The sequence below is a fragment of the Acanthaster planci genome, linkage group LG01 (genome assembly GCF_054643075.1).
Source record: "Acanthaster planci isolate LZ-2023a linkage group LG01, COTS_SCS, whole genome shotgun sequence".
Classification (NCBI taxonomy): domain Eukaryota; kingdom Metazoa; phylum Echinodermata; class Asteroidea; order Valvatida; family Acanthasteridae; genus Acanthaster; species Acanthaster planci.
Genome location: NC_141777.1, coordinates 25965432 through 25984921, shown reverse-complemented (window position 1 = coordinate 25984921; position 19490 = coordinate 25965432). Strand labels below are relative to the sequence as shown.

The 19490-nt window shown below is 39.7% G+C and overlaps 1 protein-coding gene across 4 annotated transcripts; it reads right to left on the bottom strand.

The window, feature by feature from the left end:
• Nucleotides 1-1703: 1703 nt before the first annotated feature.
• Nucleotides 1704-19371, bottom strand: ermard (ER membrane associated RNA degradation). 4 transcript variants are annotated; one of them, XM_022227339.2, is made up of 17 exons: nucleotides 19234-19371; nucleotides 18447-18686; nucleotides 17177-17325; nucleotides 15865-15966; nucleotides 14996-15088; nucleotides 14540-14637; nucleotides 13674-13816; nucleotides 13023-13137; nucleotides 12821-12923; nucleotides 11877-11903; nucleotides 11614-11685; nucleotides 10709-10876; nucleotides 9054-9316; nucleotides 8611-8685; nucleotides 7895-8059; nucleotides 3086-3199; nucleotides 1704-1860 (listed from the first exon to the last, which is right to left on the bottom strand). In XM_022227339.2, the coding sequence occupies exons 2-17, from the start codon at nucleotides 18613-18615 to the stop codon at nucleotides 1704-1706; spliced, it is 2013 nt and encodes a 670-aa protein (XP_022083031.2). In that variant the 5' UTR covers nucleotides 18616-18686; nucleotides 19234-19371. The 4 variants fall into 4 exon arrangements, with proteins under 4 accessions (XP_022083031.2, XP_022083032.2, XP_022083030.2 ...); XM_022227340.2 differs by having other exon boundaries at nucleotides 19284-19367; XM_022227338.2 differs by having other exon boundaries at nucleotides 19146-19359.
• Nucleotides 19372-19490: the final 119 nt, after the last annotated feature.

Below are 19490 nucleotides of genomic sequence, written 5' to 3'. Positions count from 1 at the left end.
AAAAAAATAAAGGTTTCTTTGATTGAAACGCAGCACAAAAACGAAGGTTCCCTCAGCGCCGGTGTTTATGGGTTTCCAAAAATAGTCAGTAGTTTCCTATGACAACATGAATGGTTTATTTCAATCATGAATATTCAAACATTTAACCAATCAACTAAACACTTCTAAGAATGTAACTTCTGTTCGTAGACAAATGACTTCTAATTCTTGACAAGGCATACCTAAAACAACACACAAGCGAAATCGCCTGCATATTTTGCAAAATAGCTTGAGTTCAAATTGAGATGAATGCAGGATTGCAGAGGTGCATTCAATTTGGCGCAAAAATGAATGTCAATATACTAAACCAGAGTTATATCAGGAAATTGAATGCTGACTTCATACGACTCAATGTACCCTCCTTGAAATAGAATTTTTATTTATTAAACAGAAATGGGGATTTCAATACTTGTTCTCTAATTTCACTCGAAAACGAATGCTGCTTTTACTAATTCATTTACACATTGTCCCAAACTGGCCAGGAAAACCTATATTAAAATGTATTAATGAAACGCTGGGATACTGAGCCAAAAATGGACAAAAAATTATCGCCAAAACATTTGTAAAGTGTCAGAAAATTGTACAATAACTGGCTGACAGCTTGTTACGATGATTTTTGAAATTTTTTCAAAGCTTGTAAAGTCAGAAAAATTAATCCATTTGAAAGTAACTATGCATATAATCTGTCTGAGGTAAACCACCACATTTGTCACATTTGGCAAGACAAAACAGGAGGAATCCCTAAATCTAAAATGCAATTCACTTTAATTTTTACATTAAAAAAACATTCTCATCATCGTCATTCACGCTGAGAATGCGTCCTGTCAAGATCAATGATTCAAAAGTTGTGCGTGCACTGTCATGTACAAAAAGAAAAATGTTATTTGAAAAAAAAAAAAGCCAACAGAAAGATTTCATCAAGATGCTGAATAATATTAAATTGTTCCAGTTGGCCTCATCTGATCTCTGAAGTCTTATTGTTAGTAACAACAGTGGACGTGTATACACATTAATTGTCAAATACAGTGGGCAGGAGATCTGATCATGCAAAAGCATACACATACAGAAACAACACCTTGAAACCGTTCCAAATTGCACTGTTAATGTCTTCCTTGACACATCTACTTTTAAAGCTAATTTTATTGGGGCAGTTCAGGAGTCTTAGTGTACAGAGAATGCAGTGACTATCTATATTATATTTGTATCTATATTATACGAGTATCTATATTATATTTGTATCTATATTATATTTGTATCTGTATTACATTTGTATCTATATTATATGAGTATCTATTTTATATTTGTATCTGAATCAATTGACTTTGCATCAAGGGTCTTAAGGACAATGAAATGCTGGCTAATGTCCAACATTCCAGTGAGACATTGAGGTGGTACAACTACATCGCAATTACTTGGCTACGGCTTACAGTAACACACAAATCCATGGGAACTGGCTGTGGCCGTGGCTAGCCAGGGGGCTGCCAAAGGTGTGCATAAATGGCTGTGGCTAGCCAGGGGGCTGCCACAGGTGTGCATAAATGGCTGCAGCTGTGGCTAGCCAGGGGGCTACCATAGGTTTGCATGAACTTTTAAGCCGTAGCTACATGTGATTCTAACACAGACTAATTAACTCTGATGACAAATCCTGATCTGCTTACCCTGGTTTACGTGCTTGGCTGTGCTTTATCCAGCTTGGCAAAGAAGGCTTTAACTCGTTGCTGTAGTGAGTCAGTCAAGTCACAGCACTCGTCCCATTTGTTCTTTTCAGGACTCGTCAAGCTGTTGAGGTTCTCAGCACAGCGAAGAACAAACTTCAAAAACCTGGCAGACCACCAACAGAAGGAAATCGACACGAACAGAAATTCAAAATCATTATGATTTTAAAGCTTGTAACTTGATACTTCAAATGATTTTAGCATTATGATTTTACGCTTCCTTCCTGCCTCTAAAACTGGACCTTCTTCCTAACTCCGTAATTTGATGCTGATCAATAAAGGTTATGAATAAACGTACATTTATAGGCGCAAATAGCCTCGGTAGCTGAAAGCGCCATTAAAACAAAACAACAACATTTTACACTTCTATGTTCAAATGTCTTAAATCAGGTGGCGGCTGATTAAGATGATTTAAACAATGAATTAATGTTACATTCATATTCATAATGGTTATAACAACAACTTATAAAAAAATCATCATGCAGCAGTATCATAAGAGAGAGAAATTGTCCACTCACGCCACTAAAAACAATGCACACAATCAAGATATTCATATTTGGTAATGGCATGGCCATGTCTGACAAAAAACTACATTGCAACTGCCTTTCAGCCACATGTCATTTTGCAGCAACAATTACAACGGCATGAATTGCCCGGCCCAGAGAAAAATATATCCTTTCATCCTTCAAGGTATTGTTACATGTAATTCTTTTTCAGGGCAGCACAGGGGCTCACTTAATGTCAAGGATCCTGTTTACGCAGTTGAAATGGAAAAATCAATATTAGTAAAAGGAATCATACACGTGCAATTTGGAAACTTCATGCTGGCAATTGCACATGATACAAATAGAGTGGCAGTCAGCATACAGTAGGCTGAAGAGAAAAGCTTTCTTGAATGTGCTTAGCCATACTGTACAGACTATACAGCCTGATGTCCGTTAGCTACGTAAATTTCATCCACTTTTTTACATGTACAAAACTCACTGCTTGCTTGGAAGCAATATACATTTACATGTACATTTGTATGAGCCTCAATAAGACCACTCCTTAATAAGAGTCATGCTATGTTTATGTCTGGTGATAGGTTCTCAACTGATTTTTGCTTAGAATATAAATTTTTGAGCAATAGATTCTGCTTAGATGATATTCACTGGCAAAAGATGTCACTTCAAAATTCATTCTTCCAGGAAGCCACATTTAGCAAAACTGGCAAATGATGAGCAGTACACAAGTGTTGATACAAGTAATGCAGACATTTTTACATACTCTGGGAGTAAAAACTTGGTTAAGTAATTTAGATCTTGAGGGGGGCTAGGGAAAGCAAAACATACTTAAGAAGAAGTTCAGCCTCCTTGGAAGCAAGGCATGCGATGCTGTGAAGGCTCCTGAGTTGGCAGAGGAGGATTAGTGCGATCAACCTCAGGCCACACGACACCCTTGGAACACTGCAAGTCAACCAAGAACACAAATCGAGGAAAACAGGTCAACCAAAAAACACACTGGATCAAGTAAGAATATAGGCAGACTACTGCATAATTAACCAATCTTTGGCATGACCGTGGAGTGGGTATAACAAAGGTGATATGCTTGTTTATAATTATAGCTTTTGCCAGCCCCTCCAATTTTTATACAGTGACATATATTCTTCAGGAAACTAGCCAATTAAAAAAAAGCATGTAAATGGCAGCTTTGGAGAACTGATCACTCCGGGGACAATTATCCACACGGTCATAAAGTCTGGTCTTGATCATACAAAAAGTCTTGACCATAATGTACCTAAAGCCTAGGGGTTAATTGTTTACAGTCTCAACTGTGCAGGTTCTCAGTAGGCCTATTTGGCAGTGAACATATCAAGTGGAGCACTGCAGGCACGGATCAGGGGGGGGTTGAAACCACCCTGCTCGGACATCAAAAAAGCAAAACAAAATTTTTTTGAAAAACAAACAAATTCAAATTTAAGATAGAAGATGACATCCACCAGGGTTATTTTTTTCTGAGCACATAAGTAACAATTTAATGTATATTTACAAATAGGTCATTTGCGAGACATTTTGTGGTACATGTAAATTTTTCAGCATTAGGGAGACATTGGCTTTTAGGGAGACATTTCAGTGTCTCCCTATTTTCAAACTACCAGAAGGAGGCCGAATTTTACCGTCCATATTTTGAGAGATGATAGTTTAGGGCCTAAAATGAAAACATACAAAGTCTGGTTCAGATCAGATTACGGAATATTGAATTATGGGACAGTAAAGTAGGAAAAATTTTGTGCACGTTCTTATGGTAATGTCTCCCTAATGACCCATTAGCGGTAATTATTATTATTATTTAAATGTACTTTGTGACTTATAAAACATCTGATAGGCCCGACCCCTCCCTGAAAAAAAATTCTCTGTCTGCCCTTGCACTGAGATGATCAAAGCCCAAAAACCACCTACACACATACTGTGATACAAAACCCTCAAAAACAACAGTGCATAAAAATGCATTAACCTCCTGAAATCCTATCAGGGGGATTCCATGGGCTGGATTTAAGGACAACGCTTCAATCAGACTGTTGCATAAGGACTGCATGGTCACGTGTGCCATCAGGCCCTGGTACTTGGCTGGCAAGTCAGGAAACTGGGAGCTTTAGATCTCCCGGAGTAATCAAATTGCTGTGAAAGCGTGAAACAAGCCTGAACGTCCGAGACACGAGCCCCAGAGAGAATTAAAGGCGTGCAGTCGGAAGAACACAGGAAGACAGTCCACTTGTTCACTGATGGAGAGTCAATGAAGCTTGAGTTCATTTTGATGAGAGGAAAATTGGACCGGGCAAGGGACAATGTGTCAATGAACAATTTTGTCAGTTTTGCTTTAGGCTCATCGATAGGCTCATTGTCACCATGTGACATTAGGTTCCACTGGGGTTAAACATGGTTACGTAGACTGTGCTGATTGCTCGAATGGGGGGGAGATAAGGTTTTTTTAAATGAACACTCCCTTGCAAAAAACAATGTTTTCAATAATTTGCAAGAAACTGTATGCCAATTTCTTTTTTTCACGCGTACTCAAACTAATAGTCTAACAGGGCCGGAGCTCATGTCCATCAAAACAAATTTTGTGCATACTCTCTCAAAAAATCTATCATGTTCATGGTATACATTTTTGTAAGTACCCCATACAGTGTGCCATGCATATAATGTTTGATTTTTGTTTGGCTTTAAAGATCACAGTGTAAATTGACAAATGTAGAGCATAGGATTACATTTTCATTTCCGAAAGATTTCTAATACAAAAATAAATGTCAGCTGTGGTGCAACATCAATATATTTCAAAGCCGTGAAAAAAGATACAGAAAGACGATTGGAAAACGATGTAGACAATGTATTTCCCAGGGGAGCAGATTTAATTTTGTTATAAATCTGCATTGTAGTATGCATCTGTCACATTTCATTCCTAACACACTTTCCCACAGGACAAAAAACATACTGATTTTTTCTTTTTCCCCCCCAAAACACATTGTAGACAAATTCATTCATACACAAGGAAGGCCCCTAGTAATGTGGAAACACTGGGCCAGCTATTGTACAAAATGACAGTATTGTAGTTAAAGCCTTTTCTGAGTCTTCAAATAAACTAAACTATCAAATGTGGTCAAAGTCATCAGGCTTGAGACCATGGGTATTTCCAGCATGGTTTCTGTACAAACTCTTATTCCATCCCATAATAAGCACTTTTATTCAGAACACACTGCCTAGTTTTCCAAGCTTGATTCCTACTCTTTCAACTAAAATATTGACACATTTGTTGGACTTGCAAAAGGACTTAACTAAGACACTCCAAAATAACTGGCCTGTGATGGTTCTTCAGAAGCAAAACTGGAGGAGTGCTTTTTTATCATTTGAGGGAAGCGTAATGTTCATCTTTGATCATGTGCCTGGACTCATCTATGGAAATTTACAGATGCTGTAGTGTTGCCACAAGCTTTTAAAGTATCTTTATATGACATCATAAATGTTTGGGCATCACAGGAGTATAATAGATAAAATCTTGAATTCTACATTTGAAAACTAAATGCAGGACTTGAGTGTGTCTGGACATTCTGAGTTTGATCCTTTAATTTTTTGTTCACTGCACTCCGTTCTCCTTCAGCCAACAATTTGTTACACAACTTGACAACTCAAGTACACACCTCAGTGAGAATGTGCATGCATGCCATCTCAGTCTTTCTTTGTAGTAGTAACTGCTGGATTAGTCAGCCATGCATGGAAACTACTTGACTTGCCTTTGGGGTCAAGTGTACATGTACTGAAAAGTGCACCTATACATTGAAACATTAAAAAACTGTACACGCTTTTCAGGACAACTAAGGGTGCTGTTGTGATGTCATTAAAGACACTGTTCAGACAGTTTACGCAGGAAGCGTTTTCTGTTCAAAATTGTGAACCCAAACTTTGCTCACTGAAAACACTCGAGAGAGGGTTGCTTGTGCCCTGCATTTACACAACAACAAAGTAACAAAGAAAAGAAAGTAAGGGACAGCAAAATATACAAAATTCGAACAGTTTTGTGTACAAATTAATATAACATTAAGGTTGCTGTTCCTGGAATGACTTTACAGTTTTGTTTGTGAATATGAAACTTGGGATTAGCATCATAAAAATCAAAAGGGCACCAAATAACTTTAAGAAAAGAAAACTTGAAAATCAGACTATTTAGCACAGAACTTTTAACCAAACACAGGGATTTATGTAACCTCTTACTAAGACAGTCCACAAAAGTTGACATGCCATCCTTAGAGCACATATGGCCAAGCACGTTTCGAGGCGCATGAATTATCAAGGTGAAGTGTGAATCACTCAATTATAATGCTGATGAGGAGGCCAGGACCACATTCAATAAAAACCTTGAAGATTTTCTGGCTTTCCCCAAAGGAAGTCCCCAGATATCTGTCATTCGAGACGTCTAGCTCTTTTTTATTTTTCTTAATCTGATCCCAGGGAAGTCATGAATTGATTTGCCCTGTAACTTGAACCTCCAAACTCCGAAATTTGCACTGTACGGTGCAGTCCTGTCTGCACTCCCTTAAGATGGTTGAAATTTGATATCTTTTTTTTATTTTGGAATGGGCTACTTTGAGGGGTATACAAAAGAGACAAGGGATGAAAAGAGAGGTAGCATTACAGCGGAAGGTACAGAAAGGGTGGAAATACATCCTCCTCCAGGAAATGAGCAAGTTAAATCAATTTGTATGCCGCAATATAATACCAAGTTCATTGGTAATAAAACATTACGTACTTTCACTCTGCAAGGGACACGACAAATTCTTCAAGGAAATAATTTTTAAACAACCTTCTTGATTTCTATGTTGTATCCAACAACATATCTCAGTAACATGGCCCAAATCAAACTTAAAGCCATAGACGCATTTTGTTCACATGAACAACAAAGCATTTTCGCAGTGCCCACAACTTGCGAAGGATCTGTCATTAGTCACATAGAACGATGACAGGCAACACTGTGTAACACTCACATTGCTCATTTGAGTGTAACAATCCCCTAACATGAGTTCAGTTATACAGATTAACAAAAGTGTCTGTTTTGACTAGTTAGTGCCTAATGACAAACAGGCAATGATGTAAATGTGATGTCATCCAAGAATGCACTCTTTGAGATTTAATATGCATGGCCCAATACTGCAACGATCAATTTAAACTCAACTGTTGTACTTTTAATAATAAGCATTCCACCTTGACCAGAAGCACCCGCTCATTGGTTGAAAACGAGCCATGTTGGTCAGGAGTGTTCATTTTGGCTGGTAGCTATGCGACCGCAAGGCGTGCATTTCATAGCTGTCTGTGAACCAGCGAAGTGCGGTTCCTACCAAGGGAGCCTCCTTTGCTAGGAAAATTGTGCCCTCTCTTGGTTGCACTTGGGGCTCTTAGCAGTGGTCAAAATCTTTTTCTGCTACCCCCTTTTATACTGCCAGTGCCACATCAAACTGTTTTATTCAGTTTGTCGCAAGTCAAAGCATGAAAAATTCTCTTAGCAGTGAACTTGTGCTGTATTTTGGAGGTCACAGGTTCGACTCTAACTCTAGTCCCTTATTTGTTCAACTTGAACATTATGAAAAGTATTGAGCAACATGCCTCACTCACCAATTTAGAAGTCTTGTGTAGTTGGCCCGCTGTCGGGATCTAAGGTCTTTTGCCATATATTGTTGATACCGCAACTCTGCCATTTCCCTCACATTACGGCAGACTGCCACACAGTGGACTACGATTCGTCGCAGCAAGGATGTGACCTCAAGCTCTCTGCGAGGCCTGAAGGGAAGAATTATTACAAAGTACTTTCTTTGACTAAGCAGTCATTTCTCAAGTGCCAAGGTCCTTAACCCTGACCCACCCAGATCGGTCACCATATTTCAGGCTGTGCAGGAATTTTGCAGGACTTCACAGTGGGGAATTTGAAATATACAGGAAAGTTTATGAGCAAACATGCCTAAGAGTTAATGTTGACCCTAACAGGACTGAATCTTCCAATTTCAATATACTCTTAAATACATTATGGATTAGTTGTAAGAAGGAAACCAAAAAGTGATGGAGTGGTTTAAAAGTAGTACAATTAAAACTGGTGAGGGGCCCTGGGTTGAAAAATGAACCGAGCCAGACCCCTTGCTGATTTAAAGCCAGTTGGTAAGCTTAGCATCTTTTAAAACCATCAAAATGAGGACTTGTTGACCAACAGGAGTGGGTAAACTATATTATGAATGGTTAAATTGTATATATTAAGTGCAATCAGGTTTTTTGTCTTTTTGTACAAGGAAAAAGTGCTCAAAGAACTGGTTGGCTTTTATGTAGAAATAAATATTTACCTGAACAAAGTTTTCACTGTTGATTCAGATATGCATTTCACTAACGGCTCCGGGTCAGTAAAGGGCATCACTACACTGGAATGAAATCAGAATGAATGGTGGAATAAAAACTGTATCTGTATGAAAATCTACGTCATCTGCAACTGTTCCCAACATCCACAATTTTTTTTTGGGGGGGGGCGACACCCCAGCTTCTGAATAGCATCAATAAACATAGTTCTCAGTTTGGGGATCTACATGTAGGACTGGCAAGCTATTTTAAGTCACAACCCTGCTGAAATGGTAACCTGGAAATTTTTTCTAATTTTCTCTTATCAAAAAAAAAACAAAACAAAGAAAACTAATCCATATTTTAAAGTACTTTACACAAAATTTGTTGAACTTCAGTTTCAAACATACAAGTTTGAGTCAACTAAAAAAATGGACAGTCTGATTTGTTTTACCTCTGGTAAATGTCCTCCATTGCTGCAGGCATCCCATACTGCACTGCAAGTACACTTCTTGCTGCATCACATGCTAAGCTTCCTCCAGTATCTATGCCTGACCACGTCTGGTACCCAAGATCCTCGCCTTCTGGCCTGCTTATTCCAATCCACCTAGACAGGGACTCGAGAAAGGTCAGGAGCTCTCTCTTGAAAAGTGACGTTGGGTGGAACAGTGACTGGTATTCTTCAGCAACTAGTCTTATTCTTTTGAGCATGGGCACCTTCAAAGACACAAACTGCATCAGTATTATGATGCATACCTGAGAGACTTCATCAGGCTCAGCTGAAAATGATTACATGGCATTCGCTTACATAAGATTTCCTTGTTATCAGCTTTTTCTGCAACAGTGTACTTATGCTTTTAATGTTCTTCACCCTCGCACTTTCGCACAATACCAGTAAGCACTATTTGAAGTATGACACCCTGGCATAATGCAAAATCTTTGACTATCAATGCTGCTAACTTTGAGGGAGGTCCAAACTGTCAGGGTACCAGTCATGCTTTGGGGTGACGTTTTCTTGGTTCACGCAACATTTGTTTCAATTCAGTCATAATCTCCTCTTTCCCTCAGTTCGTATAGGAAAGAAACTCCCCACGCACACCATTGCCAGCCTCTATGAAACTTTTAGGCTTGAAAGTTTAATACACTCACACAAACTTAAAACTGGTGAGCGGCACGATTCATGATGGATTGTGCCTTCTAAGAAAGTCTGACTGATATCACATTTGAGTGTTTAGGAACAGGTTTACTCTAAAATTGCTGTTTACAGGTTGAATGTTTAAACACCAATTCAGTCTAACGTTTTTCCATTCACTGATGCAGCCCGGAGTATACTTCCAGAAATCAACCAACACACTTACCTTACATACCTACTGTGGACATTCCTTTCTTTTCGTGCAGTTACGAAAACTCAGTGAAAATACTCATTTTTCTTGAACTGGGAACACGATTTTCAGCTGTTTTTTTGGTACAACGTTTCCTTGGCTATTCCTCTTCCTTTTACGACAGATGACCCCTACCCCAAAATGCCTCTAAATTCTTTTTCAGAAGGGCGAACGTCCTGTGCATGTTTTTAAGTCCACACACTGTCTTCCTTTCCTGCATCGTGTGGACATCTTTTATTCACAAGTCCACACTAGGTATGTAAGGTAAACGCCAATGTTTACGTTACCTATCTTAACACTATCTAAACACTATCTGAACACTCTGTTAAGTTGGATTTTTGTTGATGGTTTTCTGAACTGTTCGACAACCCTGACCCTAAATGTCTCTAAACCTTTTTTTCAGAGAGGGGAAAACCATGTGTGGACCTGGCTCAGTCCACACAAGTTTCACACAACCTGCATTCCATGGACCTGTTTTGTTCTCAGGTCCCCAATAAAAACGATAGGTTGGCATCAGGAACAGGAACAAAATCTGAATAACCACACGTAGTGGACCTCCTGTACCACTGTACATATTTCATCTTGGGGGCTCCAATTTTCCAGTTATGGGCCCTCACCCATCCATGGACCTTGCGTACCCTCCAAGATTAAGTGTGGGCACATTCTCACACAAAGAAAACACAGTAACAAACTCCAACATTACATATTTGAAAAAGCTTCATCTCACATGGAGCAGAGACTGGTTCTGGCAATCTCTCAAGCAGTATGCCGCACAGATAGATATGATGTGCCCAGCAGTGGCTCTTGTCATAGACTGCAAGTCCAGCTCCCCGTGGCTGATGTGATCTCGCAGCCTGGGTCCTTCTGGGTGAGCCAGGATGTCAAGAAGCATCTCCTTTACACAAGAACACATTTCACCAACTGTCCTGAATGAATTGTCTTCAATTTATTTTTTCCCCTGTTTGGTGAACATAGATTTATAAGTTAATTTTTCATAATTTTTATTTTACTTTCAATTATGAATCATTTTCCACACTCTTATCATTTTATATTCCCTTCTACTGATATGTGATGCCTTTAGATTATTGTAAATGGGGTTTTATCAGCGACCCTGATGTGGCTGCCTACCCTGTATATTTTAATTGAATAAACCAGAATAAATGAATAAAATGTTGGGAAGTGAAGTTTCATATTTAGGGCTTGTAACTCCTGATCAAAGGGTCGGGGTTCAAATCTAGCAGCTGGTTATATTTTGTGATCTAGCCACTTGCACCTGAAATGGCTGCATTTGAGCTATATACTTCCCAAGGAGCTGAGATAGCTGTGGAAGTACATGCACTTACAGGCCCTACGATATGGGTGTAAAGCGTATCGAAAGTCCAGCAATACTGAAATGTGCAGCAGAAACACATCACATAATTTTCATTTTTACAGTCATGAATCTTGTTTCATGCCCATCACAGTTTGTAAAGTGATGTCTTGTGCAGTGAGTAACGCCACCCAGCATCTTGAAAAAGGTTGTCTTTCTGACAAAAAATGTTAAAAATGACATTTGAAGTCAAACATAAAAGTATGGAGCGCCTGATGGGCAACACAACCAAAAAAAATCTGCTACAAAGTAAATGACCTTACCATGTAAGAGTCTCCAAGTGTTGGGATCAATACATTGTGGACTGTCTCATCTGACATGTGTGGACAAAGCATCTAATGACAGGGAGCAGTTGATAATGATTAGAATAAAATTGAACCCCTTTTTGTTTGGGATCTGAAATTCTTGTTTCTTTCATCAAAATGAACAAATGTTACTGTGATGATACTTTCATCAAAATGAACAAATTTTACTTTGATGATCTTTCCAGGTTAAATAGGATTCATGAAAATTTCACATTTCTTACCTCATCAAAGGTTGTGAAATACTCTGACTGCAAGAAAATAAGGAAAATATAAAAAATTTATTTATGAAAACAGAAAGTGGAATTACTGCAGCCCAAAAAGTCTACAGTGAAATCTATAATCTACACAATGGTATTTACTGCGTGCCCAAAGTCCTCCTTCAGCAATGAAAATTCTTAGTCCCGAGTAGATTAAACTTTCCAACACCTGTTTATCAACATTATTGGAAGTAACACTGACACTTTGCTGACATAAGCCTTACCATTCTTCTTTCAAAATGTGTACAGTTTGTCAACAAATGTCCTCCCCTCTTGAATAAAACTGACCCACTTTCAGACAAGCACTTGATGTTCAGCACAAAACGAGACATCTTAAAAACCCATCTGATGCGCTCCAGACATTCTCTGCTTATTAGATTACCTGGCTGGATATTTCCACATCACGGCTGGCCATAACGAAATTAAATTTCATAAGGCCCTCATATGCCTTAAAAGCTTCTTAAACGTGCCATGAGAAAAGAATAATTGCCAGAAGAATTGTTTCAAGTTCCCAATGGTCGTATTCTTGAGCAAGCATTTGTTTTTTGGGGGTTGAACGAAATCCCCTTTCCTGCGTTGCGTATCATTGATTAGTTCAATGTCGTCATCTGGAATAGATTCAATCAATTTATCAGGACTAGGAAAATAGGTCAATGGATAATTTTACATTTGTGTCCAACTAAACCGGGTACAGTGGAGAGACATTTCTTGAACAGTTTAATGATATGTATGAGTTGTAAATTAAAGACATGTTTTCTGGTGTATTGGAGTTTTTGAAACACGAGGCACTGTTAGTGAAAAGCCATCCAGAACTACAAAAACAAATGTACCATACTTAATACTTTTGAGGAACCTTAGATGATTTTTACGGTAGCATTTCCTTGGACAAAATCATAGCTTTTACTCACTTCAGCCGTAAGTATTCTCTCTGGACAATCATTGGCTTCTGCAAATAAAAATCTTACTCCGTTCTCCAACTGAGGTAGCAGTAACACACAGGTGATGCCGTATCTAAAAACACACATGTAAATGCAGGTAAATTAAAACCATTTTCTGGAGAATAAAAAACACAAAGATTGGACAAATTGGACTAAGCATTACTTACAGTACCTTTCTGCTCTAAAGTAGTCCAAAGCTTCTTTACAATAAGGCAGCATGGGCTTGTGAAAGAACTGACTAGCTGAGAAGAGCTCCCACAAGTGATCCAGATCAGTAACGTGGATATCTGCAGTCCAAATTATAAAGACACACAATAACATGTAGCATAACAATCCTAACGGTGTATGGTTGAAGGTTTGAAACTGCGGAAGTTAACTTACTTCTCTGACCGTGTTCAGCCAAGGTTTACTTGAATATGAAGAAACATCTTAATCTGCCAACATTCCCATTTCTACCACTCCTTCATTGAGGCGAACCAAATGTCCCAGAGTGGTACAAGCCACTCTCTAGTTCACACGCGCAACTTCAGTCATGTTTTACTCAATTCTGTCTCCCAGAATGTGGAAATATCAGGCGTTAAGGTACATGTAAGTCAGAAACCAGTGTGCGTACAGAGCCCTTTTCACTATGGGGAAGAATACAAGTCCTTTAGCAACTGTCTGTGCAGCGCCTACAACTCAGGCAGTGTGTCACACCACCCTCAAAGCACTAAATTAAACACCGCCATGTTATTTTCTCTCCATTCCTATAGTACCACCTTGTCCTTCAGTATACTTGAGGACTTAGAAAATGTTACGAGTACTCATACCCTCTCTAACTGACCTGGGAATGTTCGCTTGAAGACTTCAGTGTCTATCTGAGGTAACAAGAGCGGCTCTCTGTGTGGAATACTACTGGAAGGGATGTTGAGTTCTTCCAGCAATTGACCTAAACTTGCAGTTACTATCAGGAGGAAAGTGCTATACCTGTAGGAGAAGAACTGAGTAGAGTTAGAAATGATTATGTTTTAACCCTGTCAGATTAGGAACCACAATATCATCATAACACACATATTTTAACATGCCAAGGCACCAGGAGCTTTTATGCTGACATCTTACAATCTTCTGAATCCCATCTTATTTTTATAAGATCGATCTATTTTAGGAGCAGTATTTTAAAAAATTCTACTCCTGAAAAATATTGACCTTTTCAACACAGGTAGCCAAAACAATTAACTTTTTTCACTGGGATGTGCTAATTCAACAACACATGAGAGTGTAGGTAAAAACAAAGACTGGTCATGGGGTGGCCAAGAGCTTGGGGTGGATCTCCCAGGGTACCTAGGGGGCCAAAAAATGACCCTTAATAAGGTTAAAGCTGAGATTAAGTATTTTTCATTGACATCCAAATTGTTCTATTTTATCAGTCTTATGGAATGCCAGTGATGAACCTTTAAGTATTTTGAATGTTTAATTTCTTTGACATTGCTATGAAAATGAGTCTTTCAAGGTAAGTTGCACAAGGATTTTTGTCTTTGAAAAAGGCTAAAAAGGAATTCAGTGAGCAAAATATTTGAACAAAGTGAAGGCACTTCTGTCTTAATTTAATTTTATTTTTTGTGTTAAATACAACCTGTCCAGTTGTGGACATAAGTATGTTCGAAAGTCTTTCTCATTTTTATAATCAATCAAATATGAGGCTAAGCAAACCTTTGAGGAATTTCATCAGGTGCAGCAAAGCCATGCCACAATATATTCCGCAGGTTGAGACTGACTGGGGGACCAATCAGAATGCGTAAAAGACTGATCTGTACAGAAAAATGCACCAATGAGACATCAATTAGCATGACCGCATTCCCTTCTTTGAAATTCATGACAAAGTTTGCTGAAAGACACTTTCAACACCACTTTCACTGAGAGCTATTTCATAGTCATGCATACTCTAAGACTCAAACCATGACTAGGTGACAATGGGAGACTTTTGAGATTCATGGTGGCAGCAACAAACTGGTCCCACGTGACTGATCTGCACAACAGCAGCTGTTGTTTGCCCAAATTGGAGCAACTGGGCACAGTAGTGGACTGGAGGACCGGTAGGTTAGCTGCCACTACACATCTGGAAAGTCTCCCACTGGCTGGCTGTGAGGCACTGGCCCAACAACTTACTGCACTTTCTCCAAAGGTATCCACAAGCTCCTGTGTAGCCAAGAGATTCTTCAGCATTGCCGGGCAAGGATCATTGCTCTTCAAAAGGAAAACCTTGCAACACGCACAGAAATATGACAGTTGATGTAAGCAATAGCCATTTAGAAACTGTCTGTAGCAGATAATATGCTAATGGCTACAATAGAATCTTGTGACAGACAGGCTCCAACAGAGTAGTAAAATATAAGTCAATGAAATAGATATTCATTGATTGTCCCGTGGAGGATTTTAAGGACTGAGGAAGTACAGCCCAGCCACTGCTACTTTACAAGGGGTCCGATATCCCTAGAAAGTTTAACTGCAAAGAATGTATCATCGGTTTCCTGCACAAAAGGTGATCGGGAGTATTGAGGAAGGCTCCTCGTAAGAATGTAGAGGGAGTTATACAGTTGATCCCAGACTTCTATTGAGTAGCCGAGGCTTTCCCTGCAATTAATGGTACTTACTGGTAATTATTAATGGTAATTACTTGGTACTTGGTACCTCCATACGGGGAAAAAACTAGGGGTTATATTCCAGTTAACTCCTGGCTCCTTGATCATTCTCTCCTGAAGGATGGTATAGGGACTTCTACTGACCAGGGTAAAGTTGTTGAATGTAGACTGATCACTGATACCGTAGAATCCTGTAGCGACAGGAAGGGCAGGTACTTCGAAGCTGTTTGGCCTTGGGATAGTTGGCTGTTTGATCCTGTTATACTAAGCAGGCACCTCACTTAGAAAGTTGTTGCATCTTTTTGTGTTAACCAGAGTCTCTGACCACCACCTTAGTGGTGGGTTCAGTTTAAAAACTTTTCTGTAGCAAGAGAACAAGCTGAACTATACACTTACATCTCCCAGTGCTCTTTCCAAGGCTGCCGTAGATAGCAATATGCTGAGACTGGTGTCAACCCCTCGACTTGACCTCGCCATGCTGAAACAATCCGAGAACAGCTAGGAGGAACAGAGATGAGTTGTGCGTACTGTCTCTCTTGCTACCTTTACACTGCTCATTTTTTTGAAAAGGGTCATATTCTGAGAGCTTGAACGATGGATGAAACCAAAACAGAGTTGTAATGAATGCACTTTCTGAGTATTGTTTTTTTACTTTTTTACCTCCCAGTTTGTTTACACTAATCTGAATGTCCAAAGATGTTCATTTCTTTTGGTATTTATTAACGAGTGTCCGTATAACGCAGCTATTCAAACCAAACATTCTGAGAGAAAACTTAGTATCTGGAAAGCGCCCAACTACAACTTAGACCTCAACAAATGAATTTCCAAGGAATCAAAACTGTATGTATAACGTATCTAATTTGACTCTGAGCACAAAACACTTTTAAGCAAATGCACAAAATACCATCAAAATTCAAGGGTAGATCCAGGAACAAATTTTGGGGGCTCCAGAATTTTTTTGGTCAGGGGGCCAAAAATTTAGACATTTCTTTACCCAGTATGTTACCCTTTATGGCAACGCAGAGAACCGATGGTTAACCCCTTGACGACAGGAATTTTTTTTCCAAAAGCCGACTCCAAGAATTCCAGCCTTACTTTGCCACGAAGGCCACCTGCCAAACCGCAAATTCTCGGTTTGTGGCCCTGCGCGCTCTGCATGCTTTGAATTAGAGTGAAAAGGCTCATTGTTCGGTGGCATGCAGCTCTTTTCACGCTTCCACATTCCCGTTGCCTCTTTTCAAAGTGGGGACTATTGTGAAGCTGGCGATTATGATGCAAATTTGGTCTTTTCAGGCCAATCACCATATATACAAAAGTCAGGGTCTGCCTTCTTTCACTGTGTTCGCTCGAGCGTGGGCTGAGAATAATAGCTGAAAAGCAGGCCGAGGATCTCAATTTTTACGGCGCCTCTTACCGTCTCCCGGCGCGAAGGGGTTAAGGGCTTCTTGCAAACTTTTGAAGGAAATGGCAGTGAAATAGTCCCCCCCCACAAAATTGCCTTTTTCACATCATTTTGTTCAAAAACCATAAATATTTTGGCTCTTTTTAGGGGCGGGGAATTGCCCCCATTAACCCCCTATCCAACAGCATCCAAACTGTGATTTGACACTGACTTGGCTGGATAGGCCCATCTCTAAGGATTTCTGGACAAATTTTCACTTCCTATTCTAGCCTGCCCTCCTCCTAACCATTTACCAGAACAAAATACCTTGGCATTACCAGTCCACTCAAAATGCTTCTCATATCTGTCTTGGATGTCTTCACCTCCAAGACAAAGAGCCCACTCATGTACAGAGTGACAGTAAGGAGCTAGATGGACAACATGGTCCTCATACGTTGATTCTGTGGTTATCAATCCTTAGGGAAAAAAGGAAAGGAAACCTTGAGAACGTCACAAACTTCAAATGGGCATGAGGTTACCACCAAAAAGGTCTGTGTTCAAAAAGTTTAACCCTGATCATACAGGTTAAAATCTTCATTCATAAATACATGTACCTCACATAGTTTCCGTATTCAACAACACACAGCATGACCGTGTATTAACATTTGATAATGCCTGCTGCGATTTGATAATGCCTACTGCGTAAAGCTCGCTGGCAACTGGATATGAGACAGTTTAATCCATTCCTGTTGGTCAAGAGTCTGTGTTCACCACTGCACGCAGAACTCGCCACGCACACGCCAAGTCCATATGAGGAGATTCTTCTGGACTACTTGCACAAAGAATACACCATTAAATGGACGGGGGGTGTTCAGGAAAATGAAAGTAAAATTCTTAAACAAAACCCTTGGAAATTTTTCGTATGTTGACTTCTTTCGACTCTATAAGACGGTATTTATGAATGGAATAAATATGTGCTTGGTTGGTCTTAAACTAATGTGTAAGATAAGCTCAGGTGAATGAACATTGATAATGCCCTTGCCTGTGGCTTGGGCATTAGTCGCGTCCACTCTCCTGAGCTGGTCTTAAATGCATGTTTAAGACCTGCCAGGCACAGTTATTCCCTCAATTAAATGGAAGCAAAAATTAACTGTTTTACCAGCAACCCCCAAACATCTTTTTTAACCGAAGACGTCATGTTCATCTGACAGTGAGAAAGTTTAGCTGGGTTGTACTGGACACAGCAAGAGCAAAGTCAAGGGTTTGTTTAAGAGGGCATAAGGTGACCATCACAAGTCAAGACACTAGATCACTAACAAGACCAGTCACAAGACTGGTCAAAAGACCAGACCAGTCACATGTGACACAGTCAACAGTGACAAATGACAGTGGTGGTTTATTTGAATAGCATGTGTCTTGAATTCAGACTGGAGGTCTTGTGTTGGTGTTGTGATGAGTCTCAGCCACAACGATATCATCAGGTTCAGGAAGTTTTATATATTGTGCAGTTGGATTTTGCTGGATTTAGCAGGTGTCCATCGTGAACGTGGGAAAAAGAGGGTAATGGTTATAGGGCACCCAGGATTCAGGTCAGTACCACTGTCAATGTTGACCCCATCTGTAGTGATGCAGCTCCATAGCAACAGGCCTGCCTCTTCTTTGAAGTGGGATAGCCAGCCACTGTCCTCTTGCTGCAATGTTGGGCTGACCAGAGCTCCCAGGTCACAGACAAGACGGTGTTTCTTGGGAGACAGGCAGGTTGTCATTGTCAAAGGTTACTAGTAATTAACCATGATGAAAGGACAACTTCTCCATCGTTGAGGTAATCAGATAAAAGCTGAAACGAAAAAAGAAGCTATCTACTGCCATACCGTTTTCTCAGCTCATTTAAAAAATATCTTGATGTAACTGTTGGGCAGAATTACAGCATCTATGCTATCTCTCCATCACACTGCATAACACATGAACTATCTGTGGCAAAACATTCAGTCAACTGCACATACAGCAACCGGCCCTGGCCTATCTTAGGCCTGTTTGTTTCACACGGATCTGGATCACAATCAATAATCTGTCGTACGTTCGTTGACACCAGAACCTGTGTAATGGATAGCGAGAACCACCTCTGGGATCACTTATTGCGATCCAGATCGGTGTGAAACGAACAGGCCCTTACAAATACACTTTGCAATTAATCATCAAACTACTCCTATACCATCCCCTCCTGCATGATCAGTCAATCACACTGTAACGTACAGTCCACAACAGACAACTAAGACACCGCACAGATCACACCAACTTGTTCTGACAGCATTGCACAAAATGGGTCACTTCCAAGATAACTGATGCACTGATTTGATGGATAGGCGACGTTATATACGTTATACCTGAAACTGCACCTAATTATATGATCTATAATAACAATTCATCAGCATACTAGAAAAAAAAACGAGTCCTAAATAAATTTCAGTCCTAGCGTAGGCAGCAATACTATGCATGGCCGGCCACGACCAAGATTTCTGTGTACATTTTAGGTACTTCTCATTACTAAACAGGTTATCGCAGAGTAATATGACACGAGACAGAAAAAATAAACCGTTGCCATTTCACACATATGAACATGTTATAAGCACATGAAAAGGTT

Coding starts and splice junctions, on each gene's coding strand:
- ermard (XM_022227339.2), bottom strand. CDS start 18,615: ATGACAACCTGCCTGTCTCCCAAGAAACACCGTCTTGTCTGTGACCTG. Junction 9,317..10,708: donor AGAACCAGTCTCTGCTCCAT/GTGAGATGAAGC, acceptor GTGTCTTTGAAG/GTGCCCATGCTCAAAAGAAT. Junction 3,200..7,894: donor TACACAAGACTTCTAAATTG/GTGAGTGAGGCA, acceptor GTTGACTTGCAG/TGTTCCAAGGGTGTCGTGTG.